Raw genomic sequence first — 24,099 nt, forward strand, 5'->3', positions numbered from 1 at the left:
CTTCCCGCCCGCCGTACGCGGCGCTGCCCAACATGGCGGCCAAGGTGAGTGTCCCGCTGCCCTCAGCCCGGCTCTGCTCCCGCGGCCCCGCCGGCCCCGCTCCCCTCAGGGGCTCCCGGGCTCGGGGCAGCCGGGGACGCTCCGCGGGGCCGCTCAGAAACGCCCGACCCCGCCGGTGCGGCCGGGAAGGAGCCCCGGGTGCCTCGGAACGCGGGGTCAGGTGAAGGAGTTGGGCAGCGACAGGGCTCTGTAGGTGGAAGGAGCTGGTTCAAGAGGGTGGTTCAGTTGTGCAGCAGGGAATAAAATAAGTATTTCTCTCCTGGTTGTTCTCCGTCTACTTGCAGCTCCTGAAACACTTGCAGCTCTTTGCCGGGGAGATGAATATCGGGGCGATAGTTCGGTAGTAACGTTATGAAGTGTTGGTGGTGCTGTGCATCACTGAAACAAGGCTACGAAATCGCGCTGTTACAAACTAACAGGGGCGCGAGTTTCTGAAATACCTTTAGTTGTAAAGACAATGCAGTGTCTTTAAACATAGAAAAACGTGCATGTAAGGGCCTAGGCTTTTACTCGAGTGTTTAGGCAGGTTTTGCAGTGTTCATAGTTAAGTTGATGAATAGGTTGTTCTCACTTGAATCTTCATATTTACTTTATAAGAGTATTTAAAATGTATTTATATCCACAAAGAAAACGTTGACGCAAGTGAGGACAGCCAGAGAAATGAAAATGAAGCGTTTTACATTAGTGTATTATGGGAAAAGGACCTGCTTTGGCTTTGCTATTTGGCTGGATGATCTTAAACTGTTATAGATCAGTACATAAATCTGAATGTATCAGTACCTTTAGTGAGGTGACCTAACTTTACGTATGTTCTTTATTATTTACTATAAAAAGTTAATAGCACTTCATTCTATGGGTCCCCATGTGGCACACAAAGATTAAAACCAAATCCCTGGAGTGTCAGTGAGTTGAAGTGGAAGGAGGATGCTCTGCCGCCCTTGTGTGTGGTTTTTCTCATAGTTGTCATTAGAGATTTATAAGTACAAACCCAAATTAGGATATTGGACTTGGCATAGAAGCTTCTGGCAATCCTCATGTCTCTTGTAACTGCTGGGAAAAATAAAGCAAAAATATGTGAGACCTTTTTGTGATCTACCTCAAGACATCTGAGTGATAGGAGAAAGCCATAAACCCATGATATTATTCTTTAATTAATATTTACTGTTAAGTGTTAATTTTTCTTTAATCTGTTCCAATTTGTGATAGAGAACTTGTGTCTTTTTGTATATAAATGCATCAGATTTTTGCATATACTCCACTCTTTGATTACCTTGATTGTTTTGAGGCAGTTCCTGCCTTCAGGACAAGTTTCCTGACTCGTGCTCCAGTTCTTGAAGCAAGCACACAGAATTTACAGTTTCAGTGAGAAACAATGTCTTGGAGATTAGCATAAATTAAATATATGGATTTCTTATGGTTTAGTTTGTAGTCTGCATCTTTTGAGTGGAAGATAGTGAATTCTTTGTAGTGATGCAGCTTTTTAACTTCTTTTTTAATAGAATCTGTATTTTTGATACTTGATAAGATTCCAACGCTTTGAAGCAGATTGTTTGAAATGCAAAGACTTAAAGCCAAAGTTATCCAGGTACATTTGACAGTTTTATTATGCTATTTTGATTAGTTTTACTCTAGTTCTACTGTTAAGAGGCGTAGCTGTAACAATTTCCTGCTGGGAGAGCCTCTAATACATTTCTTCAGCAGATAATTGCAGTTCAGTCTTCTCATCAAAAATAACACCCTGTCTGTTTTTCTTTGGTGTGCTTTTCATGCCTGGGGAAAACAAACCTGCTGGTTCTAAGTGCTGCAGTGGCAGGAGCATGGCAGTGGTGATACAGAGAATATTTGAACTCTTGTCATTGACCTTCCCTCCCTCCAGAACATTCTGGCTGGTAATTTTTAGTGCCTGTAATTCTGGTGGTGTTTGGGTCTGTGTCCAGACAGAATCCAGAGACATCAGCTGGGCTCGTGGCTGTTGTAGCTGCAGCTGTTTCCTGAATTCATGAAAAGGAAGATTTTTGATTTCTTTAGCTAAACATGAATTTTCTTGTTTCATTCATAGGGCTTTTTAAGTAATTTTTAATAAAATAATTTTAATAAATAGATACTACAAACAACTTAGGTAATCGAGGTCTTTTTAATGCACCCGATCATTAGGTAAGGAACAGGATAAACAAAAACAATTTCTTCATGCTTTCTCACTTTTAAATTTTGTTTTTCTTCTTGTAGCTCCAGAAAATTGATGTTGTCCTGGTAGCATTTTGTACTGAAATAAGCAATCTGAATTATGATAGGTTTTAAACAGGTTTTTTTTCAATAAATCTTCAAACATACAGACTTATTGTGATGGACATCCCTTCCTAGATTCTTTACAGAGACTCTTCTGTAGCTCAGACTGTGGCATTTTGCTCCAAGGCACACAGTCAGAAAGACAGTTTTTGTGTTAATTGGGACTTATTTTGATTATCCCCCTCCTCTCTCACCTGTTCTCTGTATCCTGGAGCTGTTGGGTGCTGGGAGAGTTGCCTTGAGGTACCTCTGTGCTGAATGGATTAGAACTTAATTTTCCTTAAGGGGTGATGGAAGCATCAGCGTGGCTTTGAACACAGAATTCTTCCTGGTATTTTAGACAGAACTGTTGTCAGTGATCTCCAACTTTTTCTTTACCGCTGTAATTTGAGAAAATCATTGTATAAGTCAGAAGAGGTTCCTAAAAGGCATAAGGTGTATAAAATTCCAAGGGGAATTTCTATCTCTGCATTGACTTCCTTTTTTCCTCTGTGTGTCCCAGGTGGCAAAGCTGGCAGCTGTTTCTTCTGGGCTGCCTTTTATATGTATTACTGTCTATGCAGCAACAGAAAAGGGATCAAAAAGTCAGCTGGTGAAGCCAGATCAGGTACAGATGTTACTGTTTGTTCTTCTTTAACCAATGCTAGAAAAACCCCCAGCATGCCAGCTCTTTCCATTGGATTGTGTTACCCAGTAAATCAAACACACAGCAAAGAAATACATGATAATAAAATAACTGACCACTATAGTTCAAATCATAGAATCATATCATAGAATCAACAGGTTGGAAAAGACCTCTGAGATCATCAAGTGTTTGTTAAAAAAACCCCTCAAGTATGTTTATTTTGGTACACAGTTTAAAACTATACAAATACATTAAATATCAGGGATCATTAAAGCCACTTTTTTAAACCATATCTAGCTGTGCATTATTATTTTCAAGGGAGATGGGGACCAAACCACCACATTATATATTTAATTTGACAGTGCAAACAAATGAAAAACTGTTTAGACCAGGAATTCACTGGGTTAGACAGCAACAACAACAATAAAACCTGAAGTGTTGCAATACTAAATTAGTGAAGTTTTATCTCATTTTCTTTGTTACAATATATCCAGGCTGGCGCCAGAAAAGTCTTTTGCTATTGTGCAGTTTCTAGTAATAAACACATCCATCTTCCAACTGTTCTTGCTCATGCCTTTGCTGAACAAAAGATCTTTTGTCACACTCAGTAGTTGTGTTTCTCAGATCCTGTACAAGAGTTTCAGTTTTGATTTCTAACGAATAACGTGAGGTCACCCTTGTGCGGAGTCAGTTCTTCCTACTCCCGTGCGGGGGCTTTGTTTGCTGTGATGGGAACACTGAGGGTTTGCAGGCTTGAAAACCCCTCTTCAGTGTCCCCAGTATGAGAAAACAGAACAATCTCCTTCTTTTGCAGCTCCCCATTTACAGTGCACCCCCCGTGACATCGAGGTACGTCGAGGAGCAGCCGGGGCAGCTGCAGAGACACCTCTCGACAGTGCGACAGACAACCGGCCGCTACCTGGGCTGGTGCCAGGTCAGAAACACCCACAGCTCCCTGCACTGCCCACAGCACTGAAAAACAGCTCCCTTCACCCTGCAGGGTTCTCTGCAGGGCCTTGTCTTAGCATACACTGATGATTTAGGATGGGAAAATGAACCATTTTTCCACGGTAGGAGTAGGTCAGTTCTTGGCAGAACTTGGTAGCGTTTAGGAGTCTGGAATTCCAGTCCGTGGAGTGAGCTACTTCCAAAGGGCAGGTTAAAAGACCTGGTTTAGGTACTTAGGGAGGACAAACTGCATCTCATGTACCTGTTAAAACAGGCTGTCACTAACTAGTCATCCAACCTCCCTGCTGTTACTGCATGTTGGAGGTGTAGAACTGGGATACCTGTCACTGGGATACCTGCTGGTAAACAACACCTTTACCCTGGCTTTTGTGAATAGATTTTCTGCTTGTATTTTGCTCTTACAAACAAATTAGACCCTAATATTTGAAAAAGGCAAAAAAATACTCTTCCTGTATTTTCTTGAAATTGTGATTCCATTGGTCTGTGAAAGTCTTGTCAGTGACTGCATGGCTGAAATAATCTGGTTATAAATCTGTATCAACCTTCTACATGCCCTTAATCATTGAGTGAGAGTTCCTGACATTGAGTAGCAGTGACCTCTGGTGGTACAAATTCCCTGTTGCTTTTACAAACTAAAAGGCAAAGTCAGTTTTCCTGGGAAGGTCTCTCTAGAGAAGAGAAGTTTATATTTTATAATTGAGTTTTCTTAGCTTATACAGTCAGTGTCCAGGTGTCTTCCTACTCTACAGTTTTGTTCCTGAGATGTCAGCTTTGAAAGTGAGCTTACATTAAAGGGCTTTTTTTTTAATTAATTGTCACTGGAAGTTTTATAAGTATAAATACCTTTGTCACAAAGGGGGTAGATCTCTGCACATAGAAGTTCACTGATCTGTTTGTTTTTTTTAAGTTACACAAGATTTCTTTGTCTCATTGTGCTAAGCCATATGTAAACATCTACTTTTGCAGAGATTTTAATCCTTCTTTGGTTTTTTCTTTAGACTGCTTATGTCTTTGTTAAAAATGGAATAACGGATTCAATTCAATTTGGAAAAGGTAAGCAAGTCTCATATCTCTCCTTTCATCTATATTAACTCACAGTACAATCAAAACTTAGTTTTTAACAAAGAAAAAGGAAAGCTTAGTTCTAACATTTTGCAAACCACAAAAAAAAGTACTTATGGAGAAAAACTGTGAACTTTGCTGTGTTTTGAGGGCTGTGCTTCTGGTTCTGATAACACATCTGGAAAATGCACATTCTCATTCATTAAAAATATCCAGTCATGGACTCTTTGCAGTTCTGGATAGTCATAATTTTACTTCCATCTTTATTCCTTAAGTAGGAAAGGAAAGGATTTAAAGTTAATTGCTGTATTTCTTTATTTTTCTTTAATTCTAAGATGCTTATGTTTACCTGAAGAACCCCCCACCCGAATTTCTTCCCAAGGTTGGTGTAATTACAGTCTCAGGCTTGGCTGGAGTGGCACTGGCAAGACAAGGTAGGAGTTTGCTTATTTTCATTATTGGTGTGATGAATCTGTAGCATGTAAGAGTTTCAATGGTTAGAAGACTTTTCTGAAACGTTGCCAAAAGCCTGTGTAACTTGTATTAAAAAGCTCCTTCCTGGTAAATTGAAGGGACATTATTCAATACTACTTTTAGAAGCTGGCTAAGAGCTCACAGAGCAGGATTAGCCAGATTAATGACACAGTTGTTCTTCTCATTTTCCACAGTATTGGAAAGCCTAGTTCAGAATATCAGTATCTCCTTGCACATATAGTAATAGTTGTGTTTAACTGCTACAATTACTTAGCTTTACATTTCATTATTATTGTCTAATTATTCAAAATATTTGGCTGTATACAGGTTCTAGATTTAAGAAAATTGCTTATCCATTGGGACTTACCACTGTAGGGTTTTCTGTGTGTTACCCAGCTCAGTCAGTGGTCATTGCTAAGGTAAGTTTACTGGTATTTGAATATTGAATTAACAGTGAATTTGGTCATAGCATTCCCATTTCATTTGAATTAAGCACTGTGGGATTGGGAGTCAGAATCCACATGCATCTTCATTAAAACATGTAGTGCATCACAGGTGTTAATTGCATGGCTATAAAAATCAATAAAAGAACTGAATTTAAAAGTACAGTCTCTTTGATTTTTAACCATCATTTCTCAAGTAAACGAAGATTATTTTATTTGCTGAAATAAAATAAAGCCCTGATGAATTTCATAGAGATGCAATTTGAGATGCTGCTCAATTACCTCCCTTGTCAGAATTCCTTGTTTTCCAATTACTGTCAGCTTGCCATTGTCTACCTGATTAGGGCTTAGCTGTTTATGTAGAAAAGCAGAACCTTATTTCTTATTTTGTATGCAAGAATTGTTAGCACCCAGTACTGTTCTGCACAAAAAGGAAATTAAAAAGTCTTCCAGTGTTTCCCTGTTTAGAAAAGCACACACTGCTCCATAAGAATTCCTTGTAGTTCCTTGAACTCGGGATTTATAGTTTCAAAATTTCACTTCTGTATTAAATGGATGAGACAGGAAAATGTAGTTGGTTGTGTTTGATTCTAGGACTTACCAATCTTTTAGTTAAATGGTGAGGCTTAAGTTTTGACAGAAAGATTCGTGAAACATTATCCTGAAATCTGACTGGGAAAAAACTGGGCCAGGGCATCTCCTGGGACTTTTTGCTTTTCTGTTTCTGTGTTTGATCATTTCCAACTTAGTGAGACAAGTTTGGATCCTTTCAAACTGGCATTCAGCCTGTTGTGCCAACGCTGCACACTGTTAGCAACAAAACAGTTGTTGGCAACAAAACAATGTTGATTTGATTTGGAGTTGAATTTGGAGGTGAATTTAGCATGGGAATGTTACCTGTGGATTTCTAATACCAATTGAAGCATTATTTGGGATTTGCTTGATGTAAGAGAAACAGGCAGTAGATCTTGAAAAGTAGATGATTCAAATGTCTGGGTGTGGGGCCAAACATGTTCTCATGCAAATGTGATGAACTGCATTTGAATCACCTGTGTATTTTTGTATTTCTAGAGCTGTTGTAAAATTGTTTTTCTAAAAAAATAGGTAACAGGGAAGAAGTTACTTTGTTGGAGTCGTCAGACCTATGAGGCTCTGAGATCACTGTGGGCAGAAAAGGAACCTGTCACCAAGGTAGGAGACTTGTGAAGTGCTGGCAACTCATACATTCAGAGGGAGAAAAAACCTCTTTATATTGACCTGTTGCATATGGAAAATTTATCCTGGGTTTTAACATTCTCTTCTCCAGGATAACCTTTTCTTACAGAGGACACTTTCTAACCGTGACATAATTCTTGTTCTCCTCTGAATTTTCTCTGGTTTCTCTGCTTCTTCTCTGTCTTTAGGGGATTCTGTGTGGTGTTTGTGGTTTTTAAGTGAAGTGGTCAAAATAGGTCATAGTAAACCAGCTGAGGCCTTGCCAACAGTGAGTAGAGGGGAATATTAACCCCCTGTAAATCACATCTGGAATTTGGGTTAGTGATCCCACAATTAAATGTGTTTCTGCAACCTGAAAGAGTTTTTTCTCAAGTGGAAACTTAAAAACTCTTGACAAAAGTAGCACTTCTCTGAGTAAAATTTTAGCTTTGCACATAATTTTTTTTTACTCTTTCAAAGAAAATGAAAGTTTCTCAGTTATATTAGCATTTAGAAGAATTTTGCTTTAAATTTACAGTGCTTATTGCTATGTAGCCCTCACCTTTTATTTCCTCTGAGGAGCCCAAATGGAATCCTGAGTTTTGAAAATGACATTCAGATAACTGGCATTAAACTGAGAGTGAAACAAGAACTGATGTGGTACAGACAGTTTCTGTTAACTTCATCTTTTTTCCCTGAGTGAACCCTGTTCCCCAAACATATTATTTTTCATTAGTAGGGTGTTACTATGATTTATCTTTCCTTCTTCTGCTAACTAGGGGTAGTAAGTGTTCTGTAAAAACTCAATGCTATTTCAACCCTGTGTAAGGCTTGAGGTTCCTGGGCTGTAAATGAACTTGTGAAGTGCTTTGAGAGCCTCAGGTGAAAACACAGTATCAGACTTAAATATATACTCATGACAAAGTCCTTTTCACATGATAATCAAGTTATTCTGTCTGATCTGTGGGGTTCTTCCATGCATTTCATTTTTTTCCAGCTGGGTTCCTTGTGTGCAGCTGACTAGCTGAATATCACTGGATGATGTCATATCTGAAAATAATTTCATAGAAGAGAAGCTTCCAGATTGAAAGTTTGATTTGATAATAATATATTAAGCATATCCTCATGTGCTTTCTGTTATTAATGTTTGGTTCACAGCTGCAGCCAGAGTCAAAACCAATTACACAAGAAGATAAGAAGAAAGGAATTTCTAGTAACAAACCTGAGTCTGCTGTTGAGTCAAGATCATTGAACAGAACAGAATCTTCTCCAGTAGAGTCTTGGAGTAATAAAGATCCAGTGCCTTCATCAGGTGAATTAAATGTTTCAAGTGTAATCTCAGGGCAACTTGCAAATCCAATTAGTTGACTTAATTTTCTAGTTACTCTTGCTCTAAAATGGAGCAGACTGTCACTGCATATTATTCTTGAGAGTATATTCTACACCCTCTCATTTAATACATATTTCAGAGCCTCAGGGAGGAGATAATTTTCTCACTGTGGACCCTGTCACAGTATCAGAATTTCTATATATTTGCTGTTCACTCAGTAATGTCTGAGAACTGACATTAATGAAAACCAGCTTCTTTTGTAGGCCAAAATAAGGAATAATTCCAATGCAAAACACACAGAAAGGTTTTAATTTGGATCATAATTAGAAGGTTGAAGTCTCAAATGGAGTTCTTGACTTTTAGCCTTTGCCAGCAATCCAGAGATGACACATAGTGCAATGGAAAAGAGGAATGTGTAACTGAGAGATGAAGCATTGGATTTTATTTTGCAGGTTTTCTGCAGGGGTTCTTTGTGCATCTCAAGTGGTTGAGATAATCAGCTAGATCATGTGACAGCCTATTTACAGACAAATATTTGGTAGTCCAATTGGTTACAGGAAATAGTGGAATTGCCTATTAAAGGAGAACTAAATTTGTTTTAAAATATTGCTACCTTTGTAAGGGCAGTTTCTGAATTTTGTTACTGAAACCTGTTACTTCTCTTTATTGTGTTCTTTACCAGAGCTTTTTTTTTTTCCTGGAAAAGAAGCAGAATGTATTTGAATGGGGGTTTTAATATTTTTTTTTTCACTTAGTTAAATTCACATCTTTTCTTTGCACCTGTATTTTTTCTGATTTAGTTTGTGGAATGCTTTGATGCATTTTTACATTTGCTTCAGGCCAGACTGTCTTTAATGGTTTTGTGTATGTAGATCTCTTCTGTCTCTGCTTTCATAGGTGGAATTAGTTCATGTCCCTAATATAGCCAAAAATATCCATGCCCTAAATTAATCTGTGTTGTCAGAGATGTTTATTTTCTCTAGTCCAAATGGGGCAAAGCTTTCAGGAGAACACAGCACCCTTTGTTAAACCAAGGGATGTAGCTGGAAAAGAAGCAGCCCAGGAGCAGGAGGCACAGCCCTGGAAAACCTGCCTTAATATTCCCTGTGCTGGAATTGGAGTGTTATTAAGCCTGTCAGTCTGTGCCTGATCATACAGGGTGAGTGTGAGGGCTCAGTGTTTTCAAAAACTTAGTTCAAGGCTTTTGGAAGTGATGAAGTGAAAGTAGGTAAGAGTGTTTGTCTTCATCTGGAATTCTTACCATCTGGCAGCAGCTTCAGGGAAGATCCTGACTGGGCTGGTTTTGGGAGACAGCTCTGCTCCTGGGAGCAGTGGGGCAAGAAAGACTGGAGATATTTTCCATGCCTCAAACTTCCCTTCCTTTCCATGTGTAGGGCAAAGCATCACTATTTCTTCTCTCACTCTGCTGTGTTCAGGAAGTGGTGTTGGAGAGAGGGTGGGAGGAAGTCCTGCTCTCCATCCACTGCTGTATGCTCATAATTCCAACCCCTTTGCCTTGTCCAGAGTTTGAACTAGAACAGACAGATTTTTATCTTTTGTAAGTGTCTGATAATACAGAAATTCTCAAAATGTGTCATTGAGCTTTTTTCCCCTACAGCTCAAATACATGTCTATTTTTAATTATATTTTTTAACATCTCTAACAGGAGCAGTGAAGACACCAAAATTTAAGCCTGATCCCAAACTTATGGACCATGGACAGTCCAGCCCAGAAGATGTGGATATGTACAGTACTAGAAGCTAAGCCAAGCCTGCTTACAAACTGCAAAATGTCACAGATAAGGGGGAGGGGAGAAGGGAAGGAATAATCCTTACAATACATACTCTGTGAGGTATAATTTAATCAGACATTTTCCTATCTCAGTTTGCATTATTGACTTCCAAGATTCTGTTTAGTCCATATTTTATTTCTGACTGAGAATTCACTCAGTGCCATTAGGGAGACACTGAGAAAATGAGGTTTGTCAGTGTCTTCTCCCAGTGAGGTTTCTCTGTGCCAAACTTGTTAATAAATGTCACTTCACAAAGGATATTTGGAAATGTAAACATATCTCTGCTTCGGCTCAGATGTTCATTGATCTGAAAGAGGAATGTGAGGGATGGGGTTTGCACAAAGGCTTCTTTGCCTGCTTTCTTTCAGCTCTGGAATGAAGTGCAACTTCTTGCTGGTCTGAGTACCCCTGAAAGCTCGTGGTTATATTGTATGAACAGCATTGTTTTTAATGCTTCTGTAAACTTTTTTTCATTGCAAAATAATTTGATGTTGTTTGCCTCTTTCACAGAGGTGAATGGAAACAGCTCCTTGTCCTGCTTCTGATGTTTTTAAGTGTCGCTGAAGGTGGGAAAAACACACAACTGATCTCTAAACATCCTTTATAGACCGTGAATCACTTTTCACCTGCTTCTAATACTTTGAAGAACTGTGTGTAAATTGCTCAATCCATGAAAGTGATACTGAGATTATATAAAATCCATTAACAACTTTTAGGATGTTGGAAACCTGTAATTTCAAGGTGTTAAGTGCCGACAGATATTAAAAATGCAGAAGTAAGAGACAGCCAACTTTTTCTCCCCAGAACTTTGTATGCAATACCCATTGACCTTGGGAGGATTTCTGTGATGTTCTTTTTCCATAAGAATGAGATTAGAAGTTCATTAAGTTTCCTTAATGATGAAACTATCAAACATTACATTTATCATTGTGTTTATTGCTCTAGTTCTGTTCATCCTCCATTTCTCTTCATTCTTTTTTCTGCCAATTCATGAAATTATGGGCTTTGCTATAAAGTAGAGGTGGAAGCAAGAACAAACTATACAAGCAGATAGGCTAAAACCTGAAATGCTGCTTCATGTGGATGTGTTCTCAGCACTGGGATGTGAAGGGATGTTTGCTCCTGTTCTCCATGAGAAGAGATTTCACAACCTGATTCCTTCTTCCAAGGCTGCCGATGCCAAGGCAAATGACTGGTGACATACAGGGAAACAGAATTCCCAGTGTCCCTGTGGAACCAGCAGGAGTTGTGAGGAGATGCTGCAGGATGGAATGTGCATGAGGCACAAGTGGTGAATGAGCAAAAGAAGTACTAAAGCTTTTGTGATGGTTCAGAAACAGATAAGTATTGGTATTTTAAAATCCAAATTTCAGGCAGAGTGTCAGACTTTGTTACACAGGGTCCACTGGAAGGTGAAGTCAGTAAATGTGAAGTTTAAAGAAGAGGAATTCTATTAGTTCAACTGGCTTGGGACAGCTGACTTAGGATTTGATGTGTTTTGTTTCTTTAATCATCTCTTAAGGCCCAGGAATTCAGGCAGCAATCAGAGGGATATTAAATCAGTCTTCAGAGAGCTCCTGGACAAGACACATTTAGTGTTTCATCACAGAGAAAGGAGTAGAAAAATTAGATGGCTGGGCTTCATATGCCATTTCCAGGGAAACAGGTGAAGACATAAGGCAGGAAGTGGAAATGGTGGAGAAATTATGATTTTCAAGTGCAAGACTGGATGGCAGAAATTGTATTATGTCTCCCTGTGATCAGGTTCTGGTTAAAAAACATAAAGGAAAACCCATCTCCTCTACTCCTTGATTCTGTTAAATTCTAACTGCCCTTTGATGATGTGCTACCACAAGTCAACAGGAAAGGTAAGGGGATGCAGATTTGGTTGGATTTTGTAGGAGTTTACTGTGGTGAGATTTTTCAGGATATAGTGAAAAACTATGACTAAGAGTAATAGTAATAATATAACTAGGACTCCTGGGAGCAGGGAGAGAAGCCACCTTGGATAGCTGTTAGGGAACCAGCATGTCTGCCCTTTCCAGGCAAAGAGAAGTGCCAAAAGCTGCTTTGGGCCTTCCCAGACTTTGAGGGCATTTCCATTCCAGCCTTGTGACACCAGTGCAGTGTCTGGTCTGCACGAGGTCCTTTGGCTCCTGGGTGGTTGGGCAGACAAGACTCAGGTGTTCTATGCAAACAGCTTGTGTTACACCCCCTGATTCTGCAAGTTGTTCATGCTGTGCATGGCCATGGTACACAAAGCTGTCCTCAGGCTGTATTTCAGTCTCAAATTACTGCTCAGGACAAAACTGTAATAGACCTACACCTCAGAGTTAAATCAGCATTCTGAAGTCTTACAAACATCTTCTGGGACATAACTTAAAATTGTTGTTCCTGCCCACTGTGATGAATGAGCAGGATGAGGGATGCAGCCCTAGAGCCCACAGAATGGTGTGCCTGTGCTGAGTCATTTCTTGGTGGGTAAGAGCTGTAAGCCCAGCCCAGGGTTTCCCAGGTGGCTGCCCCATCCCTGGAGGTGTCCAAGGCTGGGTTCTTTGGGGCCCTCAGCAACTTGGTCTAGTGGAAGGTGTCCCTGCCCATGGCAGGGGATGGAACAAGATGGTCTGTAAGGTCCCTTCCAACTCAAACCATCATTATCATCATAATGATGATATTAGTGTCACTTCTTAGTTTTTCCATCAGCTGAGATTTCTCCTTCTCATCCTTCTCTACAAGGCAAGGTAATTTTCTGGTTGTTTCGTTTGTGTCAACAGTTTTTGTTTAATATCCCTCCACAGTTGAAAAGCTGGGCTAAGATTAGAGGCTTGGGTTTTAGGACTGAAACACATCCAGCTGAAGAAAACTGTTCCCTCTGTGCAGCCAGAGAAAGTGGGACAAAAGTGTGGAAGGTTTTGTATTCTGTGTGGTGTGTTCTGTGCTTTCAAGTCAGACATCTGAGCCTCCAGGGTTTATATAATACTCTACAGGTGACTTGTTCCAGGTAACTGCAAGCAACTGTAGCCACATGTCTGTATTAGTAATTTCTAGTAAAGGTGCTATGCAGTGGCTTTAAAAAAGCAAATTCAGATCTCCATGATGCCATGGCTTGTGAGTCTTCAGTGTAAATATGTGCCTGACTTGATCTCCTCAAGATTTCAGACCCAATAGGCAAATCTGTTACAAAGAAAACATAAGCCAGGGGAAAAGTTGCATTGCGAGACATGGTTTTATTAATTTATAGTGAAACAGTTTGAAATGTCTCTCAAATGTATCACTTAAAGTCTATTTCATAATGCAATAATACAGTAAGAACATATACAGTAATTTTTATATGTTATATATTTGTGAAAAATTCAATGTCTTAAAGAACTGGGTCACGTGTATTTTCTAATACAGAAATAGCTTTAATGCATGTTTTTTTATTTATGATTGATTGTATTCGATATAGGGAGATTTGGAACTTGTTGATATTAATTTTTTATTTACATAAAACTGATTGTGATACTTTATTTTGTCATATCGCTGTGAAGCACCTGGAAATAAAGGGTGATAAGACACTTTTTAAAAATTAAGTTGAACTTCTGTCTGTTGTCTCATCTGTAGGACAAATTGTCAGTTCTTTTCCTCTTTAAGAATTAATTTGGTAAATGTAACTAAGTCACACCTGGGGAAACAGCTTCACCCCAAAGTACTGAAACATTCCTGGAAGAAACCACTGAAATAACAGACAGGACATATTAATGCTGAATGTCTTAAATTTTGAGAAGTGCTTCCATTTTCTTTCCTTGGTGTTTCCTTATAAAGAATTCCATAGCCCAGGACTTGGAGAAACGAAGGCTTTTATCCATGCTGGAGGAATGGCTCACACTGTTAAAGACTGAGGCAGATAAATGTATTTATCTCGGTGTGGCTCTGTGCTGATCTTCCAGGTAAAGTCATTTGCCAGGCCAGTGGTGTAACCTGCAGTGTGAACTACTCAAAAGGAGACAAACTGTGTGAGTAAGAAACGTGGCTGTTTTAATGGCACATTGTCATTGTGATTCTTCAATAACTTAGGAAAGAATTACTGTGAAGGTAGTTTAATGCATCAGTGTAGTTACATTGTAGTGAAAGTTTGGAGTGTTTTTGAATCACACTGAAATACTGAAAATGTATTTTAAATCCAAAAAGAAAGTGGGGTCCTACAAAGCCTTGACTTTTTATAAAGGAGTATCAGTATGCACTAGATTTTGTGTAGTTTTTATTTTAAATGGCAGGGATTCCACGAAGCAAAGCTCAGCCCTGTGCTGATGGTAAACTGCAGTCAAGAAGGGCTGTGATTGAACACATTGCAGAAATCAGCATTTTATTTACCCCACCACAGCACTGCTGTGCTCTTCCTGCAGCCCAGAGCCAGAGTCCAAACCAGAGTGGGGTCCTGAGGTCCCTTTGGGGCAGAGTCCCACCACCCTTGTCCAGGGTTCTTTGCCCTTTTGTGAACAGCTGCAGGAGATGGATTTTTGCTGCAACAACTGAAAGGAATTGTTTGTGTTTCCCTTGCTGTGAGCAGGGAATGGGTCTGAACTGAGCCTGTGCTGGTTTTAAGTGTTGGGAACCCTTCCTGTGCTGTATCTGTAGCACTCCCAGTACCAATATTTGAGGACTCTGTAGCTTGTGTTCTGTTTGCACTGCCCTCAGAACCCCTGCAATGCTGCAGGATTGGAGGGTGTTCTGCAAAGCCATCTTGAACCACATCTAAAATTATTTAAGAGTAAAGCTAATGAGCAGTTGACCATCTTTCACCATTCATTTTGGACAGTAATTTTGCTTTAGTTATAGCTCTGTATTTGAGGAAGTGAGATCAGTCTAGATGTACTGTACCTAGTCTAGTCAGAGAATGCATAACTTGGCACTAGATTCTGCTGTGTTCCAGAAACTCAGACAAGAGGAGGAAATGGGTGTGCTGTGAAATAAAATGCTCACAGCTGTGTAGGTCTGTTGGCACTGGGTTTATTTGTTGTTACCCAAGTGAGTACTAAAAAGAGAAACCTGATGGGCTCTGCAGCCCTTCTGTGGAACCATGTCCAAACCTGCTGTGTTCATAAATGCCAAAGGTGTAACAAAGTCACGAGTTTGGGGGTTGTGATCTGCTTCATTAAAACATCTCACCCAAGTAAAAACTGCAAATTGCATTTCTGCATCTTTGAATGAAATCTCAAAGCCCCAGGTCAAGGTGTTTGTTCCTCACCCAGCCTGAAGCGCCGGCACTCAGCAGCTGTGAGCTGGAGCCAGAGCAGGATTCCCTGTGAGCCACAAGAACAAAGCATCTGTGTGAACTGGTTCTTCACACTCCTGCCTTCATCTGAAGAAGGATCATGCAATTTCTTTTACTGAGGTCTGTGTAATTTCTCTGATCCTGGGTGTTGTACAGCAATCTTCTGGCAGAGCTGAGAATCTCTTATCCCCTGCTGTAAAATTAAGTGCTGTTGGGCTTTCAGCCAGAGCAGTATTCTTTAAAGAATTTGCTAGGCATTGATTTTCAGAGATCATTATTTATCCCCTGAAAGGTAAAGGTTAAAGTTTACCTTTTGCTGTTAATATAACTGTGGTTGGCATGTTTGCATAAGCAGCCAGCTCCTGTCAAATTAGGAAATCCACATCGGGATTTTATCAGTGGTGGAGAAACTTGGAGGGCACCATCCTGAAAACACTTGTGCCAACTGAAACTGCAACACACTTCCCCTCTCACAAATTCTGGGCTGTCCTGTACAGTGTTCAGGAGGACAAATCATTCACATAGAAGTGACCACATATTGAAGACCTCGTGCAGTGAATGTTGAGAATATTAGAGACAATCTTTAAATAATAAAAAGGCCAGATGACAGTTTGAGGGTGTGCTAAGGCATCAGTTTCTGTTGTCATTCATCATTGCCAGAGGGGGACTTTCCATTCTCTTCTCAGAAAAGTGAAAAATTAACCAATGAAACTTAATGGTAGATGCATACAATGACAGGATTCCCTCCTGGCCCTGTCTCATCCCTGTTAGTTGGCTTCAGGATCGTGGCTTTGGCATGTCTTTAAAAACAATATCTGTTCCAGGAACTTTGTCTTCAAATACATTCCAAGTGTGTTATCTGTAAAAGGTAACATAACCCTAAAAGGAGAGTAGATAAATGTTCCTGACTGATACCTCAGTCTGTTGAAACTTATGTCCTGAAATGAATACTTTACATATGTATTCAGAAATTCAGAAGTAGCAAGATTAATGAGACATTTTTATGGAACTACCCAGTTTTCGTAAAAGAAAATATGCTGGATAAGTTATCAGGGCGTTTCTATCAGCTTTAAGTTAATTAGTAATTCTTCATAGAGAAGGATGCTGTAAAACAAGCTCAAAATCCACAATCCTTGACTCTGCTACAGTAGCAGAAAGGAGAGCTCATTCTGCTGCTGGCAAGTCTGGAAGAATCAGTGTTTTATCCCAGTTGGCTCCAGGATGTCCTTTCTGGAAGTCTTGCTCTGTGTCCTGTTCCTGGCCAGCGGATCCCTGGGTGAAAATGGAGCTCTAAAACGTAAGATATGGTGGGATTTGATTTGATTGTCAGGACAGGGGTGTGTCCATGTCCATCCACTGTGGGAGTGCTGCTGTGGCACTGCAGTCCCAATGGGAATTCTCCTTATGCCTTAGGTGAAGTTTATTTTAAATTACAGGAAAACAGCTGCCTTCCTGTGTTGTGTCATAATTCTTGAGTTCTGTACTGCCAAGAGCATATTCCATAGAGATCTAGATGTGCTCTGGCTTTCACCTGTTACTCTGTCCTTCTGCACATCAAAAAGGTCCCAACCATATGAGTTACAACTGAAATACTCACGTTTCTGGTGGCTTTGAATCATTTTGAGTCAGTCTCTCCATGTCAAAAGGATGTTTTTAAATTAGTTGAATGCCTTGGTTCTTTTTCAGTAGGAATACTTTGTACAGAGGTTAAAGAATTACACATTCTTTTGAGAACAAGTATTCTTAGATTTTTTGATACTAACAGAGAAAATCATCAGTAATTAAGAGCAGGACAACAAGAATGCATTGAAAGCAAAGTAGTTTTAAATAAGCTAATTAATATGGAATTGTCTCTGATTCTCTTATAGTATACAGTATTGGTCAGATTTTTTTTTTAATGGGAGGATTTTCTACTGATTGATTTTATATATTTATTTATTTTACCATCACTGTTCTTTACCTGGTAGCTACCAGTTACTAGTAACCAGGTATCACTAACCTGACAGTGATGGAAACCAGCTGCAGGTACTGTTGTCTAGTTACTAGTTTTGGTTTGCGATCTGAGGAATTTTTTTCTGCTGCTTTAGCCTTTCAATCACCAACAAAAAGTTCCCACTTGAAGGCTAACTTTGCATTTATATAGACTCGAGTCCTGTGAAGGGCTCAGCAGTGAGTTCCTCAATGACAGGGAATATTAGAGCATTAATGTCCAAGGGCACACACTCCCTCTCTCCCCAGCACAGTCACAGCTGGTTATTTTCTGCTCCCTTAGTATTTTTTGAAACATTGCTAAAAGAATTGTGATTATGTTACTGTTGCTTATCTCCTAAGCCATGCCAAATGCTACTTGAGACTTCATTGTTCTGGGCTTTATAGGCGTAACATGGGATCTGTATTGAGGTTGTCTTGGAAAATGCTTCAGTGCTTGATGCCCTTTGGAGAGAAAGGCCTGCAGTACATGAAAATAGATTTGTACAAATGCAAGCCTTGATTCACTGTGTAATCATTTAGATTTATCTCTAGTTAGCAGGAAATGTTGGATTAGATTGCCTTGAAGACTGGGGAGGAAGGAGGCTCCCACCTCTTTTTGAAATCAAGACTGCTCAGAGCAGAGTTTCTCTAGCTAATAAAGCTTTAGTCAGGAGTTTGTAGTGCCCCTGTTCATGATGTGAAATCCCTCTCACAAAAGCAGCAACATTAGGGATGCTCTGATACTCCTTGCTTCCAGTCAGTTCTCTGGGGGGCTCGGAAAGATCTGCCCAGAGATCTTTCAGTTCTGACTCTCTGGCTTCATTCTAAATGTGTATCCTCTCACTGGGAACAGTTATGACAAATTATACTCAGCTGTGTTGGTTCTTTGGGGCTTTTTTTGAGTATTCAGGTTGGTGCTTAGTGTTGAGTCCAAGTCCTACGTGGGAGAGAAACAGGTAGCAAAGAGTGCAGGGTGTGAGGGACAAACCTGGTGATGTTTGATGTCTGCCTAAGGCTGCTGAGGAAGGTGTTTTAGCCAGTCACACACCTGTGGATATGTAAACACTCAGCTTCTGGATCATGATTTACAGCCCACAATGTTTACACAGCAAAGGAGACAGCTGAGAATTGAATTAACACAAACCAGATCCTTTTGTAAGCCAAAATAAGGAATAATCCCAATGCAAAACACACACAAAGGTTTTAATTGGGATTATAATTAGAAGGTTGGAATCTCAAATGGATCTCATGACTTTCAGCCTTTCCCAGCAATCCAGAGGTAATACACAGTGGAATTCAGATACAACCACACTTAAATGATGTGATAAAAATCATAATAACACACAATTTACTGGGCAACTGGGAGATGGGTGCCCATTCAGGGTAAAGTAATTTAAGCAGGTAAATCTTCATTTCTCAAATAATTTCAAAAATTTCCAAGGGCAAGGCACTGAAAAGTAAGATTTAGTATCATCTAGAGTATGTCATGAAGCTTAAATTTCTGGTGCCATTAGCAATCCAGCCCAGTGACAGTATGTTACTGGATAATTGCATTAAGTACTTGATTTGTTTTAATTCACAGCCAACTGCAGTGGAGTTAAGGACTTTGAGGCCTGCCTGGGTAACACAACTCAATTCTGCCCTACTAATATTCCTTGTCTGTGTAAAAATGAAGAACCTTTCTGCAGGTAGGGTGTGGGGTTGGTTTGTTTAAATATACACCATGTAAATGTCAAATATATTCTTAAGGATGAACTAAATTTAGACCCTGCAATGTGATCCACGAAAGTAGATGTTGATCTTCATTCACAATCTGCATAAGTTTATAACTCTGGTACAAAGCATCTGGGCTCAGAGTTTTCTTTTTAAAAACAAGCAATTCCCAATGTAGGTAATCACTGTAATCCTTAATTTTCACATGCTCCTTCTTGTCTCAGATATTTTACTTTAGAACTGCATTATCTGTGTAGTGGCAGTTCATTTTTTTTTCCCAGGTTGATCAAATTTTCTTTAGAGTTAAAAAACCCCAAAGAGGATATCTTAATGTTCTATTCTCCATTACACAGTTGGTTTTTTTCCTTTTAAAAAATCAGTGTCATAATGACAGATATCACTGTCACATTTCACTTACATCTGCAGAGTCTGGAAATTCAGCACCTTTGTCATGCTTAGAGCTGGCACAGGGATCTTTGCCCTCAGTCATGTCATGACTTGGGTACTGCACCCTGTTCCCAGAAAAGCTCATTATCTCCTCCTGAAATGCCAACCTGGACTTGTTGCCCCAGAACCTGGCAAAGTGCTTTTGCATCAAATCTGGGAAAAGATGTGTGTTACTAAGAAAAGTAACACCTTCAGGCAAACTGGAAAACCAGTGAATCTCTTGGCCCCTGCAGTATTCAATAATAAACAATTATATAGCAAAATATTTTACCTTTTTTGGGTATTACTTACTTTTGAATTAAAATGGTGTTGCTGAAAATGAGTATTTTTATTTGCAGATGTGATTACTTCAGAGTGGGCTGGAAGGACTACTGGTACATGGGCCCCAAATGTAACCACCTTTGGAACACTCTAGATTTCATTTTAGTGGCTACCGTTCCTGCAGTAGTACTGGTTCTCATAGTGACTGTAATATTTTCCTGTTTCTACTGCTGTAAAAGTGAAAAACCTGGGTAAGTGACTTTGGGTGCAGATAGAAGGGGTTTTATATGGAAGGAAAGCAAAAGGAGTCTGGTATTCTGGTTAATTTTTAACCTCTGGATATTTAAATGGACAAGGTTGCCCTGGAGCATCCTCTGCCAAAATACTGTTTGTACAATTTAAAACTAAATCAAAGCGTCTTCCCTGAGCACTCAACACTTACTCAGCACTTTACTACTACGTGTAGAACTTCACTCTGAGTCATTGCCTCTTTTCTTTAGGGCTCACCAGACAAGCTTTAAAGATTGATAAGTCCATTTGCTACTTAAACTCGAGACTACCAGATGTGTCTTTGTGATTTATTTGCTCTTAAGGATTGGCTTGCTTTTCACAAGTTTAGTAAAAAAGGAACAAGGCCAAAACATTGACAAGAGTTTGGGCAATTAAACTCAATTCCTCCCGTTCTTTGGTCTCCGACTTTGGCAACTGGAGCTGCTTTTTGCTTCCAACACTTTTTTTTTCCCCACTGATACCTCTCCCCAGTACATAGACAGTATGGGTTTTTTTCTTTCACTGAGCCCCAGTAATGTGTGTCACAGAAAAGCTGTAATAATACATAGCTCTTGTACAGCCACTGCCACGGGTCATCTGAAGCTGTGCCACGGCTGTTGAACCAATCTGCAGGACAAAAACATTTGTCAAGACCCTCAGCACTGCTCATGCTCTAAATTCCCACTGTTCCCCCCTGCAGGAAGCAGCCAAACTCTCCCTACCTTGAGGCACAGCACAACCCTGCCTTCAGTGCTGACACACCCGCCCACCCGGGGCACAGGTACCCACAGCCACCCAGGGTAAGAGAGGGGGGGCACACCACGTGTTCCTGGGGCTGGGGGAGCCAGGCAGGGGGGTGTGATTCAGAAGAACAGTATATGAATAGCAAAAAGAAAAGGTCATCTGGTAAAATTAAAGGTACTCCAGGTTTAAAATCTCCCCAGTATTTGATTTCCAAGATCAGCTGAATGCACGTGAGAAAGGTGAAACTCTTCAAGACTCCTGTGAGACAGAGTAGAGTGTTTTATAGGACCACCTTTATAGTCTGTGATGGAGCTGGGATTTGAGTTTTGGTCCCCAGAGGACCAGCTGCTGCCTTTTGAGCCAGGGTCACCCTCTACTGGGCCAGTTTTCTCCATTAGACAAGATGTAGTAGAGATCATTGCTTGAACTAATGGAAAAGATGGATAAATGCAGTTAAAAACCAACATGAAATAAAAAGAAACACGAAAGGGAGTATATTTGTGTGTGTTCATTTGCTCATTCAGTAGTTCAGGTGATTATTTTACATATTAAGAAGTGTACAGGGTGTGACAAGAATACATTGTGGGCTGCCTGAGAAAAGAAAGAAAGGAATCTATTCTGATCCATTATTTTCTGTTAAATCTATCTGTAAAGCATCATTATCTTGGCAATGCAGCAGCCTGATCCTGCCTTCACCAGGAGATGGTGCTGTTTAATTTTGAACTAGTTCAGAATTTGGTTCAGCTAATGCTGTTTTCGAGGTTAATAACTGGTTTACTTAATTGTGCAAAGACTTACCTGGGTGGGTATTTCTCTGTTATATCTATATAGACTATATAATATATAGTCTATAAAGACTTTTCTACCGAGTCTTTTAGATAAATTGAATTTATACATTTGAAAATGTGAACATAACAAACATTATGTTTTGTAAGTGCTGGATTGGTTTATAACTTCCAACACACTGTACCTGGTGAGCTGGGGTTTGTCATTTGTTGTCATTTTGCTCTGTGTGACCACCTGATCCTCTCCATCAGGATCAGGATGGCTGGGGTGGACAAATTCCGAAAGCTTCACTGAGAAGACAAGATTTTGATGAAATCTCAATCCCAAGCCAAAGAGGGAATGACAGGTATGCTGCTCTTCTTCTGTATTATTTGCTCATTTTCACTTTATATTCTGGCTTGGAGACTCAGAATGACTTTGTAGCTTTGCCAGTGGCACAGTAACCAACAAAGGTCCAGTAAATGGCAAAGCTTTTGACTGGACATACACTCCCATACATAAATCCTAAAGTACTGATTTATCCAGGGGCTTCTGTGGTTTTCCTCTAATAATTCCAAACATATTCCTTTTCATTACTTTTAGAAACACACTTTCCTTTGTTGTGCTTCCTCACTTTGACCCTCCCCATTATCCAGCCAACTGTTGCAGCTCCTACCTGCAAGTTTTGCAGAGGTGTTGCCTCAATGCAGTAGTGAGCTTAAATATTTTTACATTTCAGTTTAAAGGAACACTTTGTGCAATTTGTAGGGTATTATAACACAGGTTTTTAATAACCTTTTTCTCTTTTGCACAGTTCCATGTATTCTCAGCCCCTGAGGAGACCAGATCCAACCACAGACCGCTTCTCTCTGCCCAGGCCCCAATGGGAAGGATTTGACTATCCCAGCAAGAATTTGCCTCCTGCAAATTATGCAGGGGGGAGACAATATCAGGTACATATTAATTACATACCTATGCATACTAATTACATACCTATGTATATAGATTATTTAATCATCTATCTTGGTGCTGAATAGAAATCGAAGCCACCTTTTCCTATGCGGGTGTTTTCTTCAGGAATTTTACAGGAACTGCCCCTGCTGAAATGTTTTTAAATATTTCAAAACCTGTTTCAGTTTGTGTGGACACAGTCCTAATACATTCAGTTATTTGTGTGAAAATCACCTCCCAAAGCTCCTGGTGAGTGCACACTCAGAAGCAGCACATACTAACAAAAGAAATATATATAAATGTAGTTTAATTAGATCAATTATTTTAATAACAAGCAGGAGGGTGTGTCATGCTACTAATTTAATTCTAATCTCTTTACAGAGATACTGAGAACAAGTGCTTGCTATATCACAAATATCTTGGAATGCTGCTGATCACTGGGTAATCCAGATGCTGAGAGAGCAGTGAGACCCTGTGGATTGGGACACAGAGGAATTGGGCATCACTATTAGAAAGCACTAAAAGTTATTGGAAAGAAAAGGTACAGAAGAGAATTATAAACCAAAACATGATATTACATGATCTTAGCACCTGATTGTTTACTCTGTAATTGGTGGCAACTCTTTGTGAATGCCTGACATTACAGTTCCCAGAGCTGCTGCTCAGTATTGCTGAGGTGGCTGCACATCTGTTGGGACACGGGCTCTTTGGGATTAACCTCGTGCCCTGTGCCTAAATGACAAGAAGTCCCTGTCACAAGAAGCTGCCTCAGAAGACACTCATGCTGTTTACAGGGCCATGAATTTCTCTTAGCTCTAATTTTGAAGATTCTTCAGGGCACTGTAGCAAGTAGAGCCTGCTGCACCCTGACTGACATTGCTTTGCTTTTCCCCTTAACGGCCAATATTTAAAGAAAGAAAACAAAAAATTACATATAATTCTGAGCTAGAATAGTTTGCCTTTAAAACTGCCATGGCTTTCTTTGTAACTTTTTCTGTAAATGATGAAAATAAATGAAGCTGTGGAAGATTGACTACCTTGCCACTAACAAATTAAAGAGGCTGAAGTCCTGGATTTATTTCCCATTTTCCAAAAAGTCTGAAGCACATTTTATTGAGATTTATATTAGAACACTTTTCCTTAGTGTTAGGTAATATGTGAAAGTATAAGACAAAACCAGAATCGTAAGGTTTTTAGAAAGGTTGGGGGTTTTTTGGTTTGGTTTGGTTTTTGGTTTTCCCCCAAAGTCACAAATACCCAAAGTAGGCAAGTTTCACTGGCTTTCACAACAGTCTGAAACTACTGAGGGCAGATTTGCCAACTGTTAAATCACTAATGCTGTCAGAGGAACTTCTCATGGATAGTTGAAATCACAGGCACAGAAATTCATCAAAAAGAATCCAAAGATTTTTCTGGGCATGGACTGCTTGCAAACCTGCATTGCAACGTCTTCTGAGAGTGCAGCCAGCTTAAAGTAATGCTTGTGCT

At 39.8% G+C, this 24,099-nt stretch overlaps 2 protein-coding genes across 3 annotated transcripts; both read left to right on the top strand.

Moving 5' to 3' along the window:
- APOOL (apolipoprotein O like) lies at positions 1 to 13,813 on the top strand. The gene is made up of 9 exons (XM_032701938.1): positions 1 to 44; positions 2,849 to 2,953; positions 3,786 to 3,905; positions 4,939 to 4,993; positions 5,338 to 5,436; positions 5,804 to 5,895; positions 7,024 to 7,110; positions 8,272 to 8,425; positions 10,110 to 13,813. The coding sequence occupies exons 1-9, from the start codon at positions 33 to 35 to the stop codon at positions 10,205 to 10,207; spliced, it is 822 nt and encodes a 273-aa protein (XP_032557829.1). The 5' UTR covers positions 1 to 32; the 3' UTR covers positions 10,208 to 13,813.
- LOC116793810 lies at positions 13,127 to 23,523 on the top strand. Of its 2 annotated transcripts, XM_032701940.1 has the most exons (10): positions 13,127 to 13,236; positions 14,165 to 14,230; positions 15,467 to 15,609; positions 16,638 to 16,786; positions 19,043 to 19,148; positions 19,959 to 20,132; positions 20,852 to 20,951; positions 21,933 to 22,027; positions 22,475 to 22,613; positions 22,993 to 23,523. In XM_032701940.1, the coding sequence occupies exons 3-10, from the start codon at positions 15,590 to 15,592 to the stop codon at positions 22,999 to 23,001; spliced, it is 792 nt and encodes a 263-aa protein (XP_032557831.1). In that variant the 5' UTR covers positions 13,127 to 13,236; positions 14,165 to 14,230; positions 15,467 to 15,589; the 3' UTR covers positions 23,002 to 23,523. The 2 variants fall into 2 exon arrangements, with proteins under 2 accessions (XP_032557831.1, XP_032557832.1); XM_032701941.1 differs by lacking the exons at positions 13,127 to 13,236; positions 14,165 to 14,230; positions 15,467 to 15,609 and having other exon boundaries at positions 16,375 to 16,786.
- The last annotated feature ends 576 nt before the right edge of the window (positions 23,524 to 24,099 follow it).

This window comes from Chiroxiphia lanceolata, chromosome 14 (assembly GCF_009829145.1).
Source record: "Chiroxiphia lanceolata isolate bChiLan1 chromosome 14, bChiLan1.pri, whole genome shotgun sequence".
Classification (NCBI taxonomy): domain Eukaryota; kingdom Metazoa; phylum Chordata; class Aves; order Passeriformes; family Pipridae; genus Chiroxiphia; species Chiroxiphia lanceolata.